Source organism: Petaurus breviceps, unplaced genomic scaffold (assembly GCF_028583685.1).
Source record: "Petaurus breviceps papuanus isolate PSGF00001 unplaced genomic scaffold, PetGlider_PUasm1.0 90847, whole genome shotgun sequence".
NCBI classification, from domain to species: Eukaryota; Metazoa; Chordata; class Mammalia; order Diprotodontia; family Petauridae; genus Petaurus; species Petaurus breviceps.
Window position 1 is genome coordinate 20,358,226 of NW_027187360.1, and position 24,536 is coordinate 20,382,761.

General features: G+C 35.7%; 2 protein-coding genes across 7 annotated transcripts in view; both read left to right on the forward strand.

The window, feature by feature from the left end:
- Nucleotides 1-2,908, forward strand: part of SS18L1 (SS18L1 subunit of BAF chromatin remodeling complex) — a 259,676-nt gene extending 256,768 nt beyond the window's left edge. The window contains exon 9 of the transcript XR_011165339.1: nucleotides 2,782-2,908. The gene's annotated coding sequence lies outside the window, so the exon portion shown is untranslated. The remainder of the gene's footprint in view (nucleotides 1-2,781) is intronic.
- OSBPL2 (oxysterol binding protein like 2) overlaps nucleotides 1-24,536 on the forward strand; it is a 122,052-nt gene that overhangs the window by 37,032 nt on the left and 60,484 nt on the right. For 2 of the 6 annotated variants that reach the window (XM_069072535.1, XM_069072536.1), the window contains 2 exons: nucleotides 12,965-13,136; nucleotides 22,234-22,302. In XM_069072535.1, the coding sequence (XP_068928636.1) occupies nucleotides 13,100-13,136; nucleotides 22,234-22,302 (106 nt within the window). In that variant the 5' untranslated portion in view covers nucleotides 12,965-13,099. Of the gene's footprint in view, nucleotides 1-12,964; nucleotides 13,137-18,830; nucleotides 18,902-22,233; nucleotides 22,303-24,536 lie in introns of all 6 variants that reach the window. The other 4 variants (XM_069072538.1, XM_069072539.1, XM_069072537.1 and 1 more) reach the window with 4 other exon arrangements.

The following is a 24,536-nucleotide window of genomic DNA, read 5'->3' on the forward strand; positions in this document are numbered from 1 at the left end:
TTTATATATGAGGCTTTTATTGGTGATTCTTGATGCAGATATTATTCATGTTACCATTTCTCTTCTAATTCTCTTTATTGATTTTATTTGTGCAAAAGCTTTAAAATTTTATCTGAGTTACATAAGTTGGGAGAAGGTGTATAAGGAGCAATGAGTCCAGTATAACTGGATCACAAAGTATATGTGGTGGGTAGCCTGGAAAGGTAGGAAGTAGTTGTTATGAAGGGCTTGAAAATTCAAACAGAGGGCTTTATACTTGATCCTAGTAGCCATTGGAGCTGATTAAATAGGGACATGATTAGACTTGCACTTTAGGAAGATCATTTTGATAATAACCCTTGTGGACAATGGATTGAAGTGTGGAGAGACTTAAGGCAGAGAAACCAACCAGCAAGCTATTATTGTAGTCTAGACATGAAATGATGAGGGCCTGCATTTATCTGTCTGTGTTGTCAGAGGAGAGAAGGGGGCATGTATGAGGGATGTGACCACGATAGAAATGACAGTACTTAATGCTTAATCGAATATGTGGGATGAATGTGAGTGAGGAGTCAAGGATGACACTTAGGTTGCCAACTTGGGTGATTGGGAGAATGGTTTTTACCTTTAGTAAAAGGGAAGTTAGAAAGGGGAGAATTTGAGAGGAAAGATAATGAGTTCAGTTATGTACATGATGAGTTTATGATGAACATAGGACATCCAGTTTGAGATATCTAACTGGCAGTTGGAGATGTAAGACTGGAGGTTGGGAGAGAGGTTAGAGCTGGACAAGTAGATCTATGAGTCATTTCCATATAGATGAAAACTGTAAAGATGAAAACTACAGAAACTGTAAACATGAGAGCTGATGAACTCTTTAAGTGAAATAGTATATAGGGAGAAGAGAATAGGATAGGCTTGGGGGACCTGTATAGTTAATGGGTATGAATTGGATAAACATCCAGCAAATGAGACTGAGAAAGAGCAAGTTGGGTAGGTGGGAGAAACACAAGGAGAGAGCAATGTCACAAAAACCTAGAGAGAAAAGAGGGAGAAGGTGATCAACAGTGTCAAAGGCTGCACAGAGATGAAGGATTGAGAAAAGACCATTAGATTTGGCAAGTAAGAGAGCATTAGTTATTTTCTTGGGAGAGAATACTTTTGGTTTAATCATGAATTTGGAAGCAGATAGCAAAGAATCTTAGTCTACTAATAATTAAAGTGAGGAATTTGGACTTTGGGCAGTTAGATGGTGCAGTAGATATGGTGCCAAGTCTAGAGTCAGGAAGACTTATCTTGCTGAGTTCAAATCTGACCTCAGACACTTATCTGTGTGACCCAGGCCAAGTCACTTAACCGTGTTTGCCTCAGTTTCCTTATCTGTAAAATGAACCAGAGAAGGAAATGACAAACCACTCCAGTGTCTTTGCCAAGAAAACCCCAAGTGGGGTCATGAAGAGTCAAAGATGATAAAAAAAAAAAAGGATGAAAAACAGCAAAATTTGAACTATAATATCTCTGAACCCCTTTCTAGTTAAAAATCTTGGAATCCAGTCAGTTTTTCCTATCTCTAACATCCCTTGTGACCAGGGCATTTTAAAGTGATTCCACAATGAAAATCTCTTACTATTTTTTTTTCAATTCATGGAACATATGTGATGAGCACTATTAATGCCTGTTAAATCTGACATAGGTCATGCAACTTTGTCTGCAGTGATATAGATGCCCTGTAAGAACTGTTGATTGGTAAAAACTATCATAGTTCACATTAGGAACTGTGACTTAATTGTATTTTGTTGGGGCAGTCTGGCTTCCTAGGATCAGCTATAAAAGCCTACCTTCTAACAACTTAGTAACATGTTTCTCTAATTTGTTTTTTCTAATGGGAGTCTTCTAAGGACATAGACTACCTTTTCACTGAAATTACTGTAAGACAGGGTAAAGTTTTGTAGCTCCCCAGAAAATGAAACTAGGCTTAAAAAAAATTAAAAGCAGAAACTTGCTAGGTTCTTAGGTTCTTATTGAGTAGACTGCTTTAAAAATAATACACATAATCTCTTCTTAGTTATTTTCCATTATTTTGTTTTTTCTCCATAATAAGCATATTCATCAGGCAAAAGAACTGAGTTCCAGTATTGTCGTTCTTGTCACCCATGGGGGGAGTATATAGAATTTTCTAACAAGTAGTTCATGTTCTTAAATAATTGGGATTTTTATTAGCAATGATGCTTATACTTAGATTTTAAAATTCAAGACATTGTAAATGCATGTTTACATTTGTACCAGTAGTCATGTGCCAGCACTTGAGATATATAGATATATATTTCATATATATGAAACTAAAGATTTTAATATTGTCTTAGAAGCAAGGAATATCAGTCTTAAAATTGATATGTGTCTTGATCTACTAGTTTCTCTTTACATCAATTAGTGCTATTAATGCTATCAATATTCACATGTAGTAGGCTTATTAAAAGGTATCTTTTTGTTTTTGTTTTTTAGGAGGGCACTATTTGTTTGATACAGGATGTATTTGAGAGCTCTTTTTAGGTGGTTGTCATAAAATGTAAATAGCAGTAGTTTGTTCCGGTGACCATGGTTATATAAAGATTTTAGAATTATGTGGGAGAGATTGTGTTCTTTTTCCAAACAGGTATGAAAATGTAATATCCTTTAGTGGGAGCACTGTATGTTCTTTTGCTTGAATATTTGTCCTGTAATTTTAATAGACCAATGACTAAACTTGTACAGGAAAATGGTATATATGCGACATCTATTGATACTTTGATCCTTGGTTTCTAGGCACAGATTCCAAGCCATCTAATCCAGGGCTTCTTAAACTTTTTCTGCTTTCGACCCCTTCAGTGCTTTTTAAACTGTGGGACCCACAGTTTAAGACGTGCTGTAAGAGACTACAAACTCCATGAAGGTGGGTCCATGTTAGGCATTTAATATTTCATAAGGATTGCCATTACCCCAAGCATATTTGGCTTCCAATGATAAGATCCTTTGCATTTTACTAGATTAGTCCTCAATCAGTTGTTCATAATTTTACTTCTTGATCCAGCATATCAGTACTTGGATATACTGAAAATGAAAATGAAAATCCCTTTGTCCAGGATTTACCTTCTCAAATATTCCCATTCTTAGTAGTATCTTCAGTCTTTCCATTGTTACTGGCTTCTCCTCTCCTGCCTTCCATCATACATAAGTTTCCCCTATCTTTTTTTTTTTATGCTGCTGTGGTCTCTAACTACTAAACTATTGCCCTTCTTCCTTTAGGGAAGGGAGTGTGGTTTTGTAGAAAGAGCACACTCGTCTTAGGTTCAGAGGACTTGGGGTTGAGTCCTCATTTTATCACTTACTAGCTGTATGACCTCAGGTGAATGACTTCTCTCTAATTTTCAGTTTTTGTGTCCATTCAATGAGGATATTAATATTTACATTATATGCCTCATGGATATCATGAAAAGAAGACTTTTCAGGCTCTAAAATTCTATATAAATTCTAGCTGTTCACTGACACATTTTCTAACTGCCAAGGCTATATTCACCTATTGCCTCTATTTTCCCATCACACACTTTCTCCTTCATTTTATTTCATTGCACTCGTATAACATTTATTTACCAATAAATAGGATACCCCATAATTTCTAGTTTTTTGCTATTACAAAAAGACTTGTTATAAATATTTCTATGCCTATAGATCTGTTTTCTCTTTCTTTTGATGTCTTTGATGTGTAGGCATAGTAGTGATATCACCTAGTAAAAAAAGGAATGCACAATTTAGTGACTTTTGGTCATAATTCCAAATTGCTTTCTAGACTAACTGGATAAAAATTCAGGGCTCCTTCAACAGTGCCATTACTGTACTTGTTTTCTTGTATATTCTCTAACAACTGTCACTTTCCTTTTCCTTTTTTTGGGGGGGTGGGGAGCTCATCTTTGCCATTGAATATGAGATGAAACCTCAGAATTGCTTTAATTTGCATTTCCCTAATTAGTGATTTAGAGCATTTAGCATATGGTTGTTGAAGCTCAAATTTTTCCTTTGAAAATCTTCTGTTCATCTTCTCTGACCACTTGTCTATTGGAGAATATACTTTTTTTTAAATTTTTTTTTTATTTTTAAGCAATCGGGGTTAAGTAACTTGCTCAAGGTTACACGGCCAGTTATTTCTGGGTGTGGTGCTGAGTGTCTGAGCCCGGGATTCGATCTCCAGGTCATCCCAACACTGGAGCCGGTGCTCTTACTCGCTGAGCCACCTGGCCGCCCCTAAGCAATTGGGGTTAAGTAACTTGCTCAAGGTTACACGGCCAGGTGTTTCTGGGTGGGTGCTAAGTGTCTGAGCCCGGGATTCGATCTCCAGGTCTTCTCAACACTGGAGCCAGTGCTCTTACTTGCTGTGCTACCTGGCCGCCCCGAGAATATACTTTATTATTATTAATTTGTTTGCTTACTTTTAGTTTACAAGATTCAGTTCCACAATCCCTTGAGTTTCAAATCAAGTATAGGATCTGCGAATACTTTCACATTAGACATTAGTCAAGTTGTAAAGAAGGATTGTAATCAATGGAATGAACAGTCGGAAAGAGGAAACAAAACCAAACAAGAAAAAGAAAGAGAGCAGGTAGTTTACTTCAGTCTACATTCAAACTCTGTTCTTTCTAGTTCTTTCTCTGAATGTAGACATCTCCTGCCATCATGAGTCTTTTGGAGATGCCTTATAACCTTGCATTGCTGAGAAGAGTCCAGTCTTAACAAAGTTGATCATCACACATACATTGTGTCTGTAATTGTGTACAAATTTCTATTGGAGAATATTCATATAAATTTAATTTCTTATATATCTTGGTTATAAGACCTTTACTAGAGAAATTTACTGCAAAGAGTTTTTCCTAGTTTCTAATTTTAACTACATTGGTTTTGTTTGTGAAAAATCTTTTAAAATTTTATGCAATCATAATTGTTCATTTTATCTTTTATAATCTTTTCTATTCTTTGTTTGACTGTGAACGCCTACTTTGTAGTCCATAGATCTGAAAGGTAATTTCTTTTTTCTATTTTATTTTGTTTATATCACCCTTTATACTTATTTTGATATATAGTGTAAGGTGTTGGTCTGTACCTAATTTCTGCCAGACAATTTTCTACTTTTCTTAGCAGGTTTTTGTTATTGTTATTATTGTTGAGCAATGAGTCCTTATCCCAGTAGCTGGGGTTTTTTGGTTTATGTACCTAATCTGCTCCATTGATTGATCTTTCTTTTTTAACTAGTACCAAATAGTTTACATGATTACTGCTTTGTAACAGTTGATAGTTTACTTTATATTTCCCACTATTTTCCCCTTTTTCAGTTTTTTACTATTTCCCTTGAGATTTTTGTCCTTTTGTTTCTTTATATGAATTTAATCAGTATTCTTTCTAGCTCTATAAAATAATCTTCTTTAGCATGATACTGAATAAATAATGTAGGTAGTATTGTCATTTTTATTACATTGTCATGGCCTGCCCATCAGCAAAATATTTATTCCTTATTTGTCTTTCTATTTCTCTAAAGAGTGTTTTGTAGTTATGTTCATGTAGTTCCTGGATGTGTCTTGGAAAGTAGTCTCATAAATATTTTGCACATCATGCATTTTTAATGGAATTTCTCTCTCTCTTCTGTTAGATTCTGTTTATAGTATATAAGAATGCTGATTTATTTTATATCCTGTAACTTGGCTAATTTATTTCAGTTAATTTTTAATTTAATATTTTCTATGCTCTTTCTACTACATAATACATGAGATGTGGTCTGAGTTTTAAAATATTATTAAATGCATTTTTTATGTTTTATATAAAGGATAGATAGTAGTATTCCTATTTTAAGGATGATATAAATGAGGCAGAGTGAAAGCTTTTCCAGCATTGTAGAATTTGGAATAAAATCTGGGTTTCCTGATTACTACCATGTTTCCCCAATAATAAGACACTGTCTTATTATTTTTTTTGGACAGAAAAACACCAGAGGGCTAATTTTCAGGGGAGGGCTTATTTTAATGAACATTGACAGCAATTTTAATAAACAGGTAAATGTGAACAAAAAAATGTACCTTTATTCAATAATGAATTCAATAAAGAATAGGATGACGTGCTCACTGCTGCAGCTCTGATTGGATGCACCTCGGAGCGCGGCGTGCGTTTCACGGGAGGGGGGAACGGTGTATGCAGAGGGTACCGTAATGTAGCATGTAGCGCAGGGGATCACCTTCACCACAGTAGCAATCTCAAAAAGGGCTTATTTTCGGGGGAGGGCTTATTTTAGAGGAATCTTACACAGTAAGGGGAGGGCTTATTTTCGGGATAGGTCTTATTATCGAGGAAACACGGTAGTACTCATTTCCCAAACCAGTTTTCTATGAAAAATATAAAAATTTATTTAAAAAAAAATGAGTACTGAGCTGGTAGAATATTTTGAGTTTATTTTCCTGTTTTGTCTTTTTTTTCCTGTAGAAGCTTTTTTTAAAAAATGAATTTTGATCAGAAAGATCAGATGCCTTTTGATGAAAGCAGTTTCCTGAGACATAGTTGTCTTGAATATTTTGTCTAAATATAAATTAAAGCTTATACATAGTATAAGATATGAGGATTATAAAATCTGTTTTTGTGCTGTTCACTTTAGCAAGTAACTTTCACTGTTCTTACACATGGACTTGCAGAAGATGTTACATAATAACAGTTCTGTGTTTCTGTGTTTGGACTGTTTTCTCAGATTTGTATAAAGTTGAACATGACTTCTTCCTTGGATGATGTTTGCTGTCTACGGCAGAAGTTTTAAGTCTGTCAACTGATTCATGACATCTTTTATCCAAGAGAAGCCTTATGGAACTAGGTGACCATACGAGTTTAATATTATGAAAAGGGCATGTATTCTATTCCTTGGCTTGGAACTTAACACTTTTTGGGAGAGAGCTGAACTTTTTAAAAGATGCTGAAGAAAGTTGAGTTCTTTCTGCCTCTGAATCTGTGATCCTCTAGTTGCTAGAGCTTTCATTGCACTGAAATGGTCTTTGAGAACTCAGAGTCACCTTCATACAGTAGTGGTAGTGAGACTTTAATGGAGGGGGACAAAAACAGAGAATTGGAAAAGATAGTATATGTACTATCATGTTGAGTCTACTAGTGAGCTCTAAAACAAAGTGCTACTACGTCAATCAGGAGAAGTGGCTTGTGAGTTAGACTTTAGAATGCATAGAAACTCGACAGCTGAAATGGGGAAGGAGAACAATTTATGTAAGTATCACATTGTCATAAAGGTTTCCTGGAATAAAGGCCTTAAGATGAGCACTGGTTTTCATTTTTAGTAGTGTAGGACTTAGAATTTTGTGGCTTATTGTTTAACTTGTTTTGTGGCTGCTTATATGGAGTTGGCTATCTTTAAGTAGGACTGGCCCATTTCATCTTAGAGAACTGGATGGTGAACATTTTTATTTGAAAATTCCCATAGCCCAATATAGGGGATGTATTGAACATGCATTTCTAGAACAATCCAGAAGTTATAACTAACATGCCAGCATGTTTTGATTTTGATTGGAATTGTTTTTCGCTGACATTTTTTATGATCATAGATTTAGAGCTAGAGAAGATATAAGAGATCAGTCTTGCCATTTTCTCTCTGGCTTCCTATCCTTTCTTTCCCCCAATTTTCCCTTATTTTATAGATGAGGGAAGTAAACTAAAGCCCAGAGAGGTGAAATCACACAGGCAGTAGTAAATAGCAGAGTCAGAATTTGAACCCAGATTGTCTGACTTGCAATCCAATGATCTTACCACAACCACATTGAATGGTGTCTCATAAGCACATCAAGGTTACTCAGTGGATAGAATGTTGGACTTGAAGTCAAGAAGACCTGAGTTCAAATACTACTTCAGACACTTATAAGATGTGTGACCCTGAGCAAATCATTTAACCTCTCTCAACCTCAAGTTTTCACCTATAAAATGAGGATAAAATAACACTTAACTTACAAGGTTGTTGGGTGGCCAGGTGGTTCAGTGAGTAAGAGCACTATCCCCAGTGTCGGGATGACCTGGGATCAAATCTGGGCTCAGATACTTAGCACCACACCCAGAAATAACTGGCCATGTAACCTTGAGCAAGTTACTTAACCCCAATTGCTTTAAAAAAAAAAATCATATAAGCTCACCCATTCTTAGGGGTGGCCAGGTGGCTTAGCGAGTAAGAGCACCGGCTCCAGTGTCAGCATGACCTGGGGATCAAATCGGGGCTCAGATACTCAGCACCACACCCAGAAATAACTGGCCGTGTAACCTTGAGCAAGTTACTTAACCCCGATTGCTTAAAAAAAAAAGCTTACTAAAAAGACACTGCAAGTTGAGAATAACTAATAGTACTATGATAAAGCCACAAACAAATGTCACAACTTACAAGGTTGTTGTGGAGATTAAGTGAGAAAATATATATAAACTACTTTGAAAACCTTAAAGCAATATATAAATTTCAGCTCTAATAGTAATTACTAAGGGTGAACTTTTGAATGGTACACTTAGAAAAATAGCCCGAGAGGGCCAGCTTGATGTGGTGGAAAGAGTATTAGACTTGTATTAGGAAGACCTGAGTTCAGTTTGTATCTACTGTTTGACCCTGGGTAAGTCACTTAAATTCTCTGTTTCCTTATCTGTAAAATGGGTATAATAACAGGATCTCATTGGTTTGTTGTGTGAATCAAATGCTAGACTATATGTAATATACTTTGCAAGCTTTAAAGCATCATAAAGCTGTTATGTGAAGCTATTTGTAAACCTTAAAGCACTACATAAATAAATGTATGTAGTTATTGTATCACTTTAATAGTTCTTGCCTGAGACCAAAGAGTTAAATTTTGCTGCATGCTCTAGCAGTTTCTGCACTGACCTTTTGAAACATTTTACACTGAGGTAGAAATAATGATATTTCTACTTAAAATAAAAATATAATGATAAGGATCGGTATTTCTAAGGGCCTCTTTGGCATGATTATGTAGCATTATTTTCATTGTTACTTAAACAACTAAACTACAGCAATCAAATGCTTACATTCAGCAAGCATTTATTAAGCACCTATTACATGCCACATACAGTGATAAGCAGTAGAAATGCAAAGATGGAATAGAAAAATTCCCTGTTCTTAGGATCTTACAATCTAGAGGGAAAGATTACATATTGGTATATATAGCTACAGACAAAACATAACATACAAATCAAATAACAGAATAACAGAAGAGTGGGAGGCAGTGATAGCTGAGGGGACTTGGAAAGGTGGTATTTGAGCTGAGTCTTGAAGGAAGACAAGGATTAAGAAGGTAGAACATCTAGGAATAGGGGACAGCCATGGTAAAGGCATGGAGGCTGAGATCAAGTGTCCCAGACAGTGTGGTGGGACAGTAGAGACAGAGGAAAGGGGAATAATGTGCAAGTGTAGTGGAAAGGTGGAAGGAGGCCAGGTTATGTAGAGCATGAATCTACTTCTCTCTTTGTGTTATTTACACAAAAAATCATTGTGAATTTTGACCTATCTGTAAGTACTGCGATAGAGCCAATTTGCAGAAGCATAGTATTTTGTTCAAAGGTACCTTAAGTCCTACTAGTTATCCTTATGGAGAAATTATGTTAAAAAGAACCGACTTAAGAGGTGGTTGAATTGACTAGCTGTGTTAGAACAAAACTATTAAAAAACCCCACCAAGTTCTTCTCAATGAATGAAGGGAATAAGCTAGATCATTAAAAACATATTTTAAAAACTCTTATTTATATTTTTTGAGGCACAATACCAGGAATATAGAACAAATTCAGATATTCTCTTAATCTTAGAGAAATCTCATGTTATTCTTAAGCACACTAATAAATAGAATGTGTGTTTGATATGTACCCCCTTCCCACCCCATTTTTATTACTGAGTTTTTATTGAAATTCTGTGTACTTGAGTACTGAAGTGAGAAGACTGTTTTGACTTGGGTTTTAATTTGGGAACAAAATAAAAGTTAGAACTGTGCTTATTTTCAGAGAAAAGAAGGTCAAACATTTTGGGATTTAGGTTGACCTTTAATTTTAGTTTTTATAACTTGTAAAATATCCTGTCTTCAGGAATTAATATAGGGAAATATTAATATAAGTGAATTATATTAAAACACTAAGCAAATGTAATTTGAGAGACCATTTAAAAAAGTGTACTTAGTTCTAGATTGACTTTTTTTCCACAATTAATTTATAAAGGCATTTTAGTGCCCTCAGAATTGAAAACTGGATTAAAATAGATGTAAATATTAAACATATTAAACATTTCTGTTGCTATAGCGACAGTTGTTTGTAATTTGTGATAGAGGTTTCTAATATTTCCAGCCAAACTGATTGTTGATGTAGTGTGGATGACATTTGAACAGTAATGCAGCCATTGTATGTATGTGTATGTCAACATGATTTTGGTAAGCTTTTATTATGACCCTTGAGGTCACTTCCATCTCCAAGTTATATGCTAAATTTTGCTATAATTTTTAACATCTGTCCTGTATGTACAGAATACAGATTGTTTGTGTTGTTTCCTTAAGTAACTATTAGGACAAAATTCAGACTCTTCGCTCTAGCACGTAAAGCTCCCTGCAATTTGACTCTTGCCTACTTTTCCAGATTTATGTCATCACTGTCTTTCACATAATCTATGTACTAGTCAAACTGGCTTATTCCCTTTTTCCCAGTACTTGGGACTTCATTTTCTGCCTTGGTGCTTTTGAATAAACCGCGTTCTTCCCTGTCTTCTTAGAATATTTTCTTTCCTTCTACCTCAGTCTTTTTCCCATGTGGCTCTCAGGTCAGGTGATGAATAAGTGGAAAAAAAGCATTTATTAAGTAGTTCTATATGTAAACACTGTGCTAAGCATTGTGGATACTAATAGAAAAGCCAGACAGAGCTCCTATTCTAATTGAGGAAGACAATGTAACCAGAAGTATCTGGGATGGGGGCGGCCAGGTAGCACAGCGAGTAAGAGCACTGGCTCTAGTGTCGGGATGACCTGGAGATCAAATCCCAGGCTCAGACACTTAGCACCCACCCGGAAACACCTGGCCGTGTAACCTTGAGTGAGTTACTTAACTCCAATTGCATAGGGGCAGCCAGGTGGCTCAGAGAGTAAGAGCACCGGCTCCAGTGTTGGGATGACCTGGGGATCAAATCCCAGGCTCAGATACTCAGCACCACACCCAGAAATAACTGGCTGTGTAACCTTGAGCAAGTTACTTAACCCCGATTGCTTTAAAAAAAAAAAGTATCTGGAATGGAAAGGCCTCAGTGTCTTTAGGGATCTGGTAAAGCAAATGGCTACTTTCTTTAACATCATTTCCACTGACAAAGCTATACCATTTGACATTTTGGTAGCTAGAACTTTTTTTCTGAGTTTCCAGTAGCTGTGGCTTTTGGAGGGTGATGGAATGGCAAAAAGAATGGCAGAGGAAATTGCCACAGAAATTGCTTTCCTGGACAATAGCTGCAAGGGCCCGGCTTGGATCTGGGAAAAGCTGCTGTTTTTAGGGCTCTTTAACTTACCTGCCCCATCTGTGGCACCTTTGGTGCTGTAGGTGGTGGTGCTGCTAGACCTTTTTCTATAAGGAATACTTCCATTGATGACTGCAGAGTTGAACTGGAAGCAGGGCAGTGATCTGGGGAATATTGCTATTCCTAGGACTCTTGGTTCTTGGTCTGTTTTGTTAAGGAAAGTTAAGGGGGCCCCTGAACTTGCCTTTGTGAGTTGCCATGTTTTCTAGAAACACTGGACCCAAAATATGCAGGAGGTTTTGAATGTGTAAAGGATGAGCCTCCTCCCCCCAGCTGATATAGTATGTTGTTTACATCCCAAACTGGACTCCTGTGTTCTTGAGAGTAAAGAGAGGTGCCAGATAGTCTTCACTGGGCTTGTGCAGCTGGGACCTGTGTAGAAAAGCAGACCATCATATCTTCATGGTCTCTCTGGCAGTTTCCATTCCCAAGGGAAAAGAATAGCTTCTATGTTGCCTTGCTCCTCCCCTTTTGTCCTTTTCCCACCTTTACTGTATCTTTCTCCTCCCCTGCTATACCCCTTTCAGTGGAGATTTCTGGTATCCCCTTCTTCCTCTTGTCTTGCTGTCATAAATATGCAAACTGCTGTATGGATTGTGAACTCTTTGGGTTCCACATGCAAGTTCATTTCTCTTATAATAAACCTAATTTTCATGCAAGTTTTGTAAGTTGATTGCCAGTTGACAATCTCCACCAGGATATGAGGGAGGTTGTGGTTATTGTGGTTTGAACCTCCTTGTACATATCAAGTGCACATTGTCATGATATTGTCACAAAGTCTTTCCTCATTCCCTTAGTTATTAGTACTATCCCTCATCAAATGACCTTGTATTTACTTCTCTGTACATTTTATTTCCCCCAGTAAAATTAATGTAAATTCCTTGAGGGCAGGATCTGTCCCCCTCTTTTTTTTTTTTCCCTTGGTGGGGGGGAGTAGTATTTCTATCTTTTGCATTTGGCTTCGGGTCCTAGCACTTAGAATATACTTATTTTTTCATTCATTCTTTGTATTCCTAGTAGCTAGAATAGTGCCTTGCAATTCAATAGGTACTTAATAAGGGTTTTCTGAAATGAATTTGTAGTACTCTTTGATAATTTGATAATGTAACTATAGTCAACAGTTTTTTTCAGTTATTTTAGCATTTCATGATTGAACATGATTGAACTTTATGTTCAAAAAGTTTCCTCCCATTTGGAAGTTATCCATTTATGAAGTAAAACAACTCACATTTTATTTCAATTCTTTAGATATAAATGATATTATATTCTGAGCATAAATCTGACTTTTTGTCTTAAATGTTCAGAGATAATGAATTGGAAAATGTTTTGTTTTTTAAAAGTGTTTCTGAAATGTAGGACTTAAAAGAACTAATTCGGTCATAATGTTTCTCCTCTTAGGTCTTCAGTCTGTTGAGCCTTTATGAATAAGAAGTTCACAGCATAAAATTATTTCTAATTCTATATGTAGTTCAAGAACAATGATGCTATAGACAGCAACAAACTGGGAAAGAAAAAAGAATTTACTACTGAAAGATGAATAGTGAAGAAGAATTCTTTGATGCCGTTACAGGTGAGTAGAATACTAAGTTAAATAGACCAGACTTCTAGAAGAAGTTATTTAGGTTCTTGAATTATGATGAATTTTTATTTTAAAATTTTATTCTGAATTTGACAAACACCAACAAATAGAAACATTTTTATGTAAAAAGAACAAGAAAAAGTGTTGTGTCTGAAGCCATGAATCCCTATTACATACAACTTTTAAAATATATATATGTAAAATAACTTCAGCATGTTACCTACCAAGCTGTCTGTCCTACTTGTCTTTTCCTCTCTAAACCTCCTTTTCTCTCTCTTTACATTTTAAAATTCTTCATTCTTGTTCTTTTCTTTCTTTTTCCTGTTATCACTAGCCCCTTTCTTTCTTTAAACCGTACCCCGCCCCTAGTTTTTTTCCAACTCTTCATATATAATAAGAAAAGTCAAGGAAAACAAATCCATACATTAGACATGTTTGGGAAGTATGTCTAATTCTGTACCTCTTGTCCACTACAAACCTGTCAAGAGATAGGAGGCAGGTTTTCTGATAAAACTTTAAATACAAAATATATTATCTGGTATATCAAACACTATAGAAAACACATGTTCAGTGAACAAATTTTGCTTGAGCACTTTCTACCATTATCACAAGATTGTTTTGAAGAAAGTACCTTATAAAGCTTAAAGCACTGTGCACATGTCATTTTACTATTTTTAAATGTATTTTTCAATTTATGTAAAAATGATTTTTAACCTTTGTTTTTCAAAATTTTGAGTTCAAAATTCTCTCCTCCTTCCCTTCTTTCTCTCCTCCCTTAAGGAGATAAGCAATTTGATATTGATTTTTCATGTGCAGTCATGCAAAACATATTTCTATATTAGTCATGTTGTGAAAGAAAACACAGACAAAAAACCCAAGAAAAATAAAGTTAAAAAAAAAAGTAGGCTTCGATCTGCTTTCAGACTCCATTAGTTTTTTCACTGAGATGAACAGCATTTTTCATCATAAGTCCTTTGGAATTGTCTTGGATGATTATATTGCTGAGAATAGTGAAGTCATTCACAGTTGATTATCGTATAATATTGCTGTTACTGTGTACACTCACTGTTCTCCTGGTTCTGCTCATTTCACTTTTATCAGTTCATGTAAGTTTTTCCAGGTTTTTCTGACACCGTCTTACTTGTCATTTCTTATAGCATAATAGTATTCCCTCACAATTGTATACTGCAACTTATTCAGTCATTCTCAAATTGATGGGCATCCTCTCAATTTCCAGTTCTTTGCTACCACAAAAAGAACTTCTGTAAATATTTTTGTATATATAGGTTCTTTTTCCCTTTTAAAAAAAATTTTCTTTGGGGAGTGTCTAGGTTGTGCAGTAAATAGAGCACTGATCTTGGAGTCAGGATGCCCTGAGTTTAAATGTGACCTCAGACACTTAACACTAACTAGCCATGTGACCTTGGGCAAGTCACTTAACCCCAATTGCCCTGCCCTCCTTCCTCTAAAAACTAAAAAAAAAATCTCTTTGGGATACAGATCTAGTTGGTATTGCTGGGTCAAAGGATAAGTACAGTTTTATAGCCTTTGGGGCATAGTTTCATATTGCTCTACAGAATGGTTGGATCAGTTCACAACTCTACCAACAGTGCTTTAGTGTCCCAATTTTCCCACATCCTCTCCAACATTTGTTATTTTTCTTTTCTGTCATATTAGCCCATCTGGTAGGTATAAGGTAGTACCTCAATGTTATTTTAGTTTGTGTTTCTCTAATAGTGATTTAGATCATTTTTTCATATGACTATAGAGAACTTTGATTTCATCTTAAAACTGCCTATTCATATGCTTTGACTATTTATCAATTAGGAAATGATGTGTATTCTTAGAATTTTGAATTTCAGTTCTCCATATATTTGAAAAATGGGGCTTTTGTCGTAGAAACTTGTAAAATTTTTTCACAGTTATGATTATTAACTGTGTATTTCCATCCATTCTATGTTCCCACTCTTTATTCTCTCTCTTTCTCCTTTCACCCTGTACCTCCTCAAAAGTGTTTTGCTTCTGACCGTTGCCTCCCTCAATCTGCCATCCCTTCTAATCAACTATACCCTTTCCTTACCTCCATCTCTTCCCCCACTTCTCTTATCCTCTCTTCTTCTACTTACCTGTAGGGTAAGGTATATTTCTATACCGAACTGAGTGTATATGTCATTTCGTCTTTGAACCAATTCCATTGAGTTCAAGTATTGTCTGCCACCTCCAACCCCCATCTTTCTCTCCACTTCATCAGCTCTTCCATGCCTCTTTTATGTGAGGTAATGTACCTCATTCTACCTCTCTCTTCTCCCTTCTCCCAGAGCATTCCTCTTTCTCACCCCTTAATTTTATTTTTTAGATATCATCCTATCATAGAATTTTGCACCTATGCCTTCTGTCTATATGTACTCCATCTTACTGCCCTAATAATCAGAAAGGTCTTAGGAGTTACAATTATCATCTTCCCATGTAGGAATGTAAACAGTTTAAACTTATTGAATCCCTTATGATTTATTTTTCCTGTTTACTTTTATATTCTTCTCTTGAATCTTGTATTTGAACATCAGATTTACTATTCAGCACTGCTGTTTTCACTAGGAATGCTTAAAAATTCTCTATTTCATAAAATTTTCATTTTTTTCCCTGGAAGCATTAAGGATTATACTCAGTTTTGCTGGGTAGATGATTCTTAATTATAATCCTAGCTCCTTTGCTCTCTGGAATATCATATTCCAAACCCTCTGATCCTGTATAGTAGAAGCTGCTAAATTCTGTGTAATCTTGACTGTGTGGCACCGTAGTATTGAAATTGTTTCTTTCTGACTGCTTACAGTGTTTTCTTCTTGACCTGGAAGTTCTAGAATTTGGCTGTAATATTTCTGTCAGTTTCATTTGGGGATCTCTTTCAGGAGGTGATCAGTGGATTCTTTCAGTTTCTGTTTTACCCCCTTATTCTATGATATCAGGAGGGTTTTCCTTGATAATTTCTTAAAAGATACTGTTTAGGCTTTTTTTTTGATCATGGCTTTCAGGTAGCCTAATAATTCTTTTTTTGGGGGGTCAGGGGGGGAAAGCAAGGCAATTGGGGTTAAGTGACTTGCCCAAGGTCACATGGCTATTTTTGTGTTAAGAATCTGAGGTCGCATTTGAACTCAGGTCCTCCTGACTTCAGGGACAGTGCTCTATTCACTACGCCATGTAGCAGCCCCTAGTCTAATAATTCTTAAAATATCTCTCCTGGATCTTTTTTCCAGGTTAGTTATTTTTCCAATGTGATAGTTCACATTTTCTTCAATTTTTTCATTAAAATTTTTTTTTGTTTGTTTCTTGATATCTCATGGAGTCATTAGCTTCCATGTGCCAATTCTAATTTTTAAGGAATGATTTTCTTTTGTGAGCTTTTGTTTTCTTTTCCATTTGACCAGTTCTACTTTTTGAGTTCTTTTCTTCATAAAATTTTGTACATCCTTTTTTATTTGGCCAATTCTGCTTTTTAAGGAATTTTTCTCTTTAGTGGATATCTGTGCCTCTTTTACCATTTTGGTCTATTTTGTTTTACAAAGGGTTATTTTCTTCAGTATTTTCTTTTTGGTGTGTATGTATGCCTTCTTTACCAAGTTGTTGACTTTTTTTTCTTGGTTTTCTTGCTCCACTCTCATTTCTTTTATCGATTTTTTTTCTTGCCCTCTCTTTATTTGATTATTAAAATAAATCCTTTTTGAGCTCTTTTAGAAGTTCTTTTTTGGTACCAGTTCCCATTTTTTCTCTGAGGCTTTGCATAAATAGCTGTTTTTGATTTTGTTGTCTTCTCCTGAGTTTGTTTTTTTTACCTTCCCTGTCACCATAGTAATTTTTTATGGTCAGGTTCTTTTTTTTTTTTTTTTTGGTTCATTTTTCCAGTCTATTTCTTGACTTTTGACTTTGGCCCAGAAACACATATTGACAGTGCAGCAGAGACTGCTCCCAGTGACAGCAAATGGTCTCCTGTAATCTCTTTCTGACCAGATGTCCAACTCCCTTACCATCTGTGGGCTCTGGAAGCCTATGCTGAACTGTGCTCCGCTCTCACCCCAGTGAACCACCTGTCTTGCTGACCTTCTAAGTTTTCTTGACCTGGAAAATTGTTTCACCCCATCCTTTTTTTTTTTTTTTTTTGCAAGAGGGAAGGCTGGGCAGTTGGGGTTAACTGACTTGCCCAAGGTCACACAGCTAGCAAAATTTTTTTTTTAAAACAATTGGGGTTAAGTAACTTGCTCAACGTTACACGGCCAGGTGTTTCTGCGTGGGTGCTAAGTGTCTGAGCCCAGATTCCATCCCAGGTCATCCCGAGTCTGAGGCCAGTGCTCTTACTCGCTGTGCTGCCTGGCCACCCCCCAGCTAGCAAGTGTTAAGTGTCCAAGGTAAGATTTGAACTCAGGTCCTCCTGACTCCAGGGCTGGTGCTCTATTCACTGATCCACCTAGCCGCCCCTCACCCCATCCTTTTGTTGATTCTCTTCCTCCAAAACTTATTTTGAGGAATTATTTTAAAGTCCTTTGGAGGGGAATTTGGGAGAGCTCCAGAGAGTCCCTGCCTTTACTCAACTATCTTTGCCCCTCATTTTAAAAGTCTGTTTATTATTATTTATTATGTGCTAAAACATATACATTTTGTCCATAGCAACTAATGAAGAGAGCTTTCTCAGAGAGAGCTTTCTGGAAGGTTTGTGATCTGTATTGGGAAAGGATGAATGAAACATCAGTCCTTGCATCCTGTTGAAGAAGTATTATGTACAAAACCTTGTGCTAGCAGCAGATGAGTAAGCTAATTCTGTCTTTAAGGAGTTTAGTGTCTTTGTATGGGAGGAATTATCAAACTTTTAGACAAATAACTATAATACAAGGTAGGATGTGATCTAGAAGCTAGCTTTTGGGGATACATGAATGTTTAGAATAAAGAATATTCATTCATGCCTATTCTAAAGGAAAACGAATGTAGCTGGAACATGGTATTGTGATACTGCAATTTTTAGTATAAAACAATAATATTTTATAACCTGTATTAGTAGAAATAGTCTATAGTATGCTCAGGAGATATAGAAAGAAGCCTGAAGTTAGATGATGGAAGAAATGTGAAGGAACAACTTATTTTAGTCTTATTAAATAGTTTTACATTATTTTTCTATTATTTTATCTTGACTTCTGAATGAGTTTCATTATTTTTCTTAGAACATTAATATTTTATTAATCATTCACATTGTATAAGGCACATTGTTATAGAGCCGAATTCTGTAATAGGATTTGCATTCAATTCTTGCTTTCTCTTCAAAATACAGTATTTTATATAACTGTGCTCATGACTTTGGCATGGTCCATTATTATACTGAAGTTTATCCTAAGCCAGGAAAAGAAATGATAGATATTTTTGAATTCTCATGAGCCAGATTTTTAAATACTGTATCTTTTGTATACCAAATCTGGTAAATCAAATAATATTCGTCAGAAGTGAGTTGGCCCCTCTGTGATGATGTATTAATTGCTTCTTTGAAGAAATGATTTAGTCCTCAACTAAAGTAAACGCTTAATTTTCCTAACATAATTGATAAACATAGTACCTTTAGACTTATTTCTTTTACTACTTCCATTTTTATGCAACCTTGTTAAAGTCACTGTATTAGGATTGTATTATTCTTTCCCTTTACCTCACTAGACTTGTCATGGAAATTTATGGATTTGTGCTGTCAAAAACCAAGACCAGAAAGCCCTGAGCTTTCTGTTTCAGTAAGTTTATTTTTCTTAAGTGGATACTGTTACATGAAGGCAGTATAGTATGGTGGAAAGAGCTCCGCACATGCGATCAGGATGGCTTTGGTCCAGATCCCACCTCTTACACTTAGCTGGTTGGGTGGCTGTAGCCCTAAGCCACTTAACCTCACTGATCTTCAGTTTCCTTATCTGTTTAAAGAAAAAAAGGGAATAATATCTGTAACACCTATTTCATACAGTTGTTGTGAGGTTCCACTGAGAGAACATATCTAAGGCACTTTGCAAACTTTAAAAAACTGTTATGATTGTTATTTTACAGACTAAATTATTGGTCATAATTTTTCACTGAGAGACAGCTTGGTGTGGTGGATAAGAGGTCTGAGTTCAAGTTTTGCCTCTGACCCATACAAATTCTGTAACTCTAAGTTACAAAGATGGTGTTTATCTGCCCTAGTAGAAGGGGTTTTCTCACCCTGGAGTTCTCTACACTAATGAAATTATACTTCTAGTCCCTAGCTCTGTTTTCATTGTTTTTTGACCAGAGTTCTTCACTGGTTCTAGACTTTTAAAGTATGCTTCTAAGTGATCAGCTGTTTCCGTTTCTTTACTTTCGTTACCTCGTCTCCGAGGTTGTTGTCCTCTTTTGAACTCCCATTGCTTATAATTATCATTAGGTAATCACACTCTTGCAGTAAAGTAGTATTGATATGTAACCTCACCTTCATATATGCTAGATAATTTTATTTTTTAAAGAAAATTATAACTTCTGAACTTTCCTTCCCTCCTAATTATCCCCAAAAAGTAGTTGTTTCTTTCCTCAGTAAATTTTCTTTTCAACTCAGGATCTTTGTAATTACTCATTTTTATCAAGTTACTGCGGTACAGTGGAAAGGACACTGGATTTAGAGTCAGAGAACCTGGGTCAAATTCAAACCATGTATTTGCTGCTTTTGTGACCATGGACAAATCACTTAGAATGGTTGGATCATAGCTCTGGAGTTGAAAGAAACTTTAGAGACCATGTAGAACAGCTCCCTCATTTTGCAAATGATACAATTGAGACCATGTTGTTTGAATGCCAAACGTATACTTGCCTAAAAGACTATTTCATGGAGAACTCACACAGGGTAAGCACTCACATGGTGTTCAGAAGAAGTAATATAAGACATTCTTAAGGTCTCTCTTAAAAGCTTTGAAATTGATTTATGACATGGAAGACACCGGTAAAGGACTGACCAGAATGGTATACCCTCATCAAAGGGGTTAGGCTCTTGTGTGCAAAGCAGAATTGAAATAGCTCAAAAGAAATGCGAGATGTGCAAATTTAGAGAACCCACTCCAAATGTTCACATGGACTATTTGTGCCTGACTTGTGATAGAGCCTTCCAAGTTTATATTGATCTGATCAGCCATGTTAGACACATTGAAACTTGACTCTAACATAATGATGTTACTTTGGTCCTCTTTGAGAACAAAGGACAACAGCTAACCATCCAAACTGAGGTTACTGCAATTACTTATTCAAGGTCACATAAAACGTGTCATAGATAGAATTTGAACTGGGCTTTAGTTTCCTCATCTGTAAAATGAAAGATTTGGACCAAACCCAAGGTCTCTTTCAACTGGAGGTTTATGATCCTATGAACCTATAGTTCTTTGGTTTTTTTGGGAGGGCAATTGGGGTTAAGTGACTTGCCCAAGGTCACATGGTTAGTTTTTTGTGTTAAGTGTCTGAGGCTAGATTTGAACTCAGGTCCTCCTGACTCCAGGGCCAGTGCTGTATTCACTGTGCCACCTAACCGCCCCTGAACCTATATTTCTTAGAGTTTATGAAACCGACAGTATACTTTTTCTCATTTAATCTTCACTTATTTTCATTTGTTTTGTTAGATATTTACCAATTACATGTAAAAACGTTCTAAACACTCATTTTTAAAAATTTTGAGTTCCAAATTTTCTCCCTCTCAGTCTTCCCCCCTCTTTGATAATTTGATTATTTTTAATATTTTTATATTTATATTATTTTCATTATTAATTATATTTATATCAAGCAATTTGATAATTGATTATATATGTGAAGTCATGCAAAACATATTTCCATATTAGCCGTGCTATGAAAGAAAACAAGCAAAATAAAACAGTAAAAATAAAGAAAGTGAAATAAAGTATGCTTCACTCTGTATTCAGAGTTTATCAGTTCTCTCTCTGGATGTAGATAGCATATTTCTTCATGGGTCCTTTAGAATTGTCTTGGATCATTGTCTTTGTCAGAGAAGCTAAGTTTTTCACCATTGATCATCCTTACAATATCAACTAATCCTTACAACAATCCTGTGAAGTAAATGCTGCTATTATTCCATTTTGTGTGTGAGAAAACTGAGGATCAAAAGCTAAAAAAAAAAGATTTTTTAATAGAACACTTATTAGATATGATTAGTTTAAACAATAAACAGATGGAGCTTCTGGTATAGTCTTGAGAAATCAAATTGTTACCACCCCCTGCTAAAGCAATTATAGTTCATATCCAATCATATGATAATTTTTAAAATAATTTATTATTTAAAGGAACATTTATTTACTAATACTTCCTTTGAATATTGGCTTGCTTTGGTACTTTGATTCCATGATTTAACTGATTCATGATTCCATGATTAACTGATGTGAGTACTCCCTCCATGATATGTATCATCAACCCATGTATTTCTTTTCATACTGTTCAGTTCTTGTCCATGTCCCTTTTTTCTAAGTAGATGTTGAAAATTGGTACATGATCTAAAGAAAATCCAAGTAATAATCCATTTTTAAAAAGTCTACTGATGTTCAAAATAGTACTTTTATTTAGCCTCATCCTTAGGGATGCTTTTCAGGGAATTTACTAATCTTTAAAGGGTGATAGGGCTAGAAACATCAGAAGCCGTCTTGTCTAACCCTCTGATTTTACAGATGAGGAAACAGAGCGCTGTGGCTCTTAATACTTGATTAGTTGTGTAACTCTGGGCAAGTAACTTCATCTCTCTGAGCTTCGGTTTTCTCATATCTAAAATAGAGTTGAACTATGAGGTTTTTTTTGTTGTTGTTGTTTTTGCTTTTTGGAGGGCAATTGGGGTTAAGTAAGAACTATGAGATTTCTAAGGCCATTTCCAATTAAAAATTTTTTATTATTATACTGAAGTCCTTCCCTTTTAACATAAGATATACAAGTCTATTTTCTTTGCTTGGATTATCTGAAAAAATAGCACTACTTCCCTTCATTTAATTTGCTTTCCAGATATATCACTGGTATTTTATAGAAACTGCTATGTAGATTTTTTTTTAAAGAAAACAAATATTTTCATTTTTTTCTTTAGCTTCCAGTTTCTTCATGGAGAAATCACTTATGATGGAGAATGGTTGCAGAGCAATGCCTGAATGTAATGGTAGTTCTCATTTGGATGAGTAGATAGTTAAATAAAAAGTATATGGTGTTTTAAAAAAATGTTGATCTGCATTTTTTTCTTTTTAATTAATTTATTTTTAGTTTTCAACATTCACTTTCACAAGATTTTGAGTTCCAAATTTTCTCCCCATCTCTCCCCTTCTCTTCCCTTCCCCCACTTTAGGACTGTGTGCATTCTAATTACCCCTTTCCCCAACCTGCCCTCCCTTCTATCCCCTGCACCCCTTTCTCTTATCCCCTTTCCCTTCTATTTTGCCATAGGATAAGATAGATTTCTATACCCCATTGCCTGTGTATCTTATTTTCCAGTTGCACATGAAAATAATTTTTAACATTTGTTTTTAAAACTTCGAGTTCCTAGGGGCAGCCAGGTGGCTCAGTGAGTAAGAGTGCCACCCCCAGTGTCGGGAGACTTGGGATTGGTTCTGGCCTCAGATACTCGGTACCCACACAAAAATAACTGGCCGTGTAACCTTGAGCAAGTTACTTAACCCCGATTGCTTTAAAAAAAAAAAAAACTTTGATTTCCAAATTCTCTCCCTTCCTCCCTCCCCAATCACCTTCATTGAGAAGGCAAGAAATTTTATATAGGTTATAAATGTATAATCATGCAAAACATTTCCATAATAGTCATGTTGTGAAAGACTGACTGTATTTCCCTCCATCCTATCCCTCCCACCCTTCCCCCCCATTTATTCTGTTCTCTCCTTTGACCCTCATCCTTCTCAAAAGTTTGTGCTTCTGGTTACCCCATCCCCCATTCTGCCCTCCCTTTTGTCATCTCCCTCCTTTCTTATCCCCTTCCCCCCTACTTTCCTGTGGAGTAAGATAGATTTCCATACCCATTTGAGTGTGTATGTTATTCCCTGCTTAAGCCAAATTCGATGAGAGTAAGGTTCACTCATTCACTCTCACTTCTCCCCTCTTCCCTTCCACTGTAAAAGCTTTTTCTTGCCTCTTTTATGTGCGAGATAATTTACCCCATGTTTTCATGTCCCTTTCTTCTCTCTTCCTTTCTTCTTCTCCCAGTACATTCCTCTCTCACCCCTTAATTTTTTTTTTAGATATCATCCCTTCATATTCAACCTACCCCGTGTCCTCTATCTATCTATCTATCTGTCTGTCTGTCTGTCTATCTATCTATCTATCTATCTCTCTATCTATCTATCTATCTATCTATATATTACCTCCAACTACCCTAATAATGAGAAAGTTCTCGTGAGTTACAAATATCTTTCTGTTCAGGAATGTAAACAATTCAAGGTCTTCTAAATAAATAACCTTTGGGAATTTTCTTACAAGTTACTCTTTGAGTCTAAATCATTAATGTAATTCTAAATCACAAATTAAAATTTTTAGTTCCTCTTTTATTCTTTTGATAGTATAATATTTTCATTCCTCTGAAATGACTGTAATTTGTTATATCTTCAGTAGAAATAGATAACAAGATATATAACTGTTAGATCCTGTTACATTTTAAGCATATATCTGCCTAGGATAGAGCTGTTTCCCACCTCTCTTACTTAGCCCAAGGGAAAAATGCACTTATTTCAAAAGTTCTTTGACCTTGTCAGGTACAGATAGATATTACCTCTAGTGGTTCAAAAATCATCCATTGCCTTCTTATCTTATATGAATGACTCTAGTCTTTTAAAAAAATTTCCTATGGAAAATCCATCTAATTTTGGGGAAGCCTTTCTCTGGACCATTAACATAGTGCTTGGGCTATAACGCCAATGTGTATGTTATTCAAGTTCTCCATTGGTATCAACTTGTTGGTCACTAGACAGAGAATGTATGTTAAAACAATTAAATCTTTGTAGATGGCTCCCAAACTGTGTAACTCTTGGCACTCTCCTTCCCCTTCTCTGCTACTTTTGATATCACAGCAGAAGGAAACCACATGCTTTACATTTTTATCAGTTGCATGGGTCATCAAAGTCAAAATATTAATTCATACACTTTAAAATTATAAAACCAGATAACTGGAGTGGTAACAAATCTCTCAGAATTTAGCTAGGCTTATCTTTAGCAGACACAATCTGTTGCTGGAACTGTACTCAAAACTTATCCTGTTTGGTATAGAGCCTACTGGGACTTGTATTCTGCTGACAAACTTTGAGAATCCAGGCTCACTTGCATATCACAAGGAGACATTAGAATAGGTATTTCAATCTTGAAGAGTCCTACCACAAATATATAACTGATAAGTTG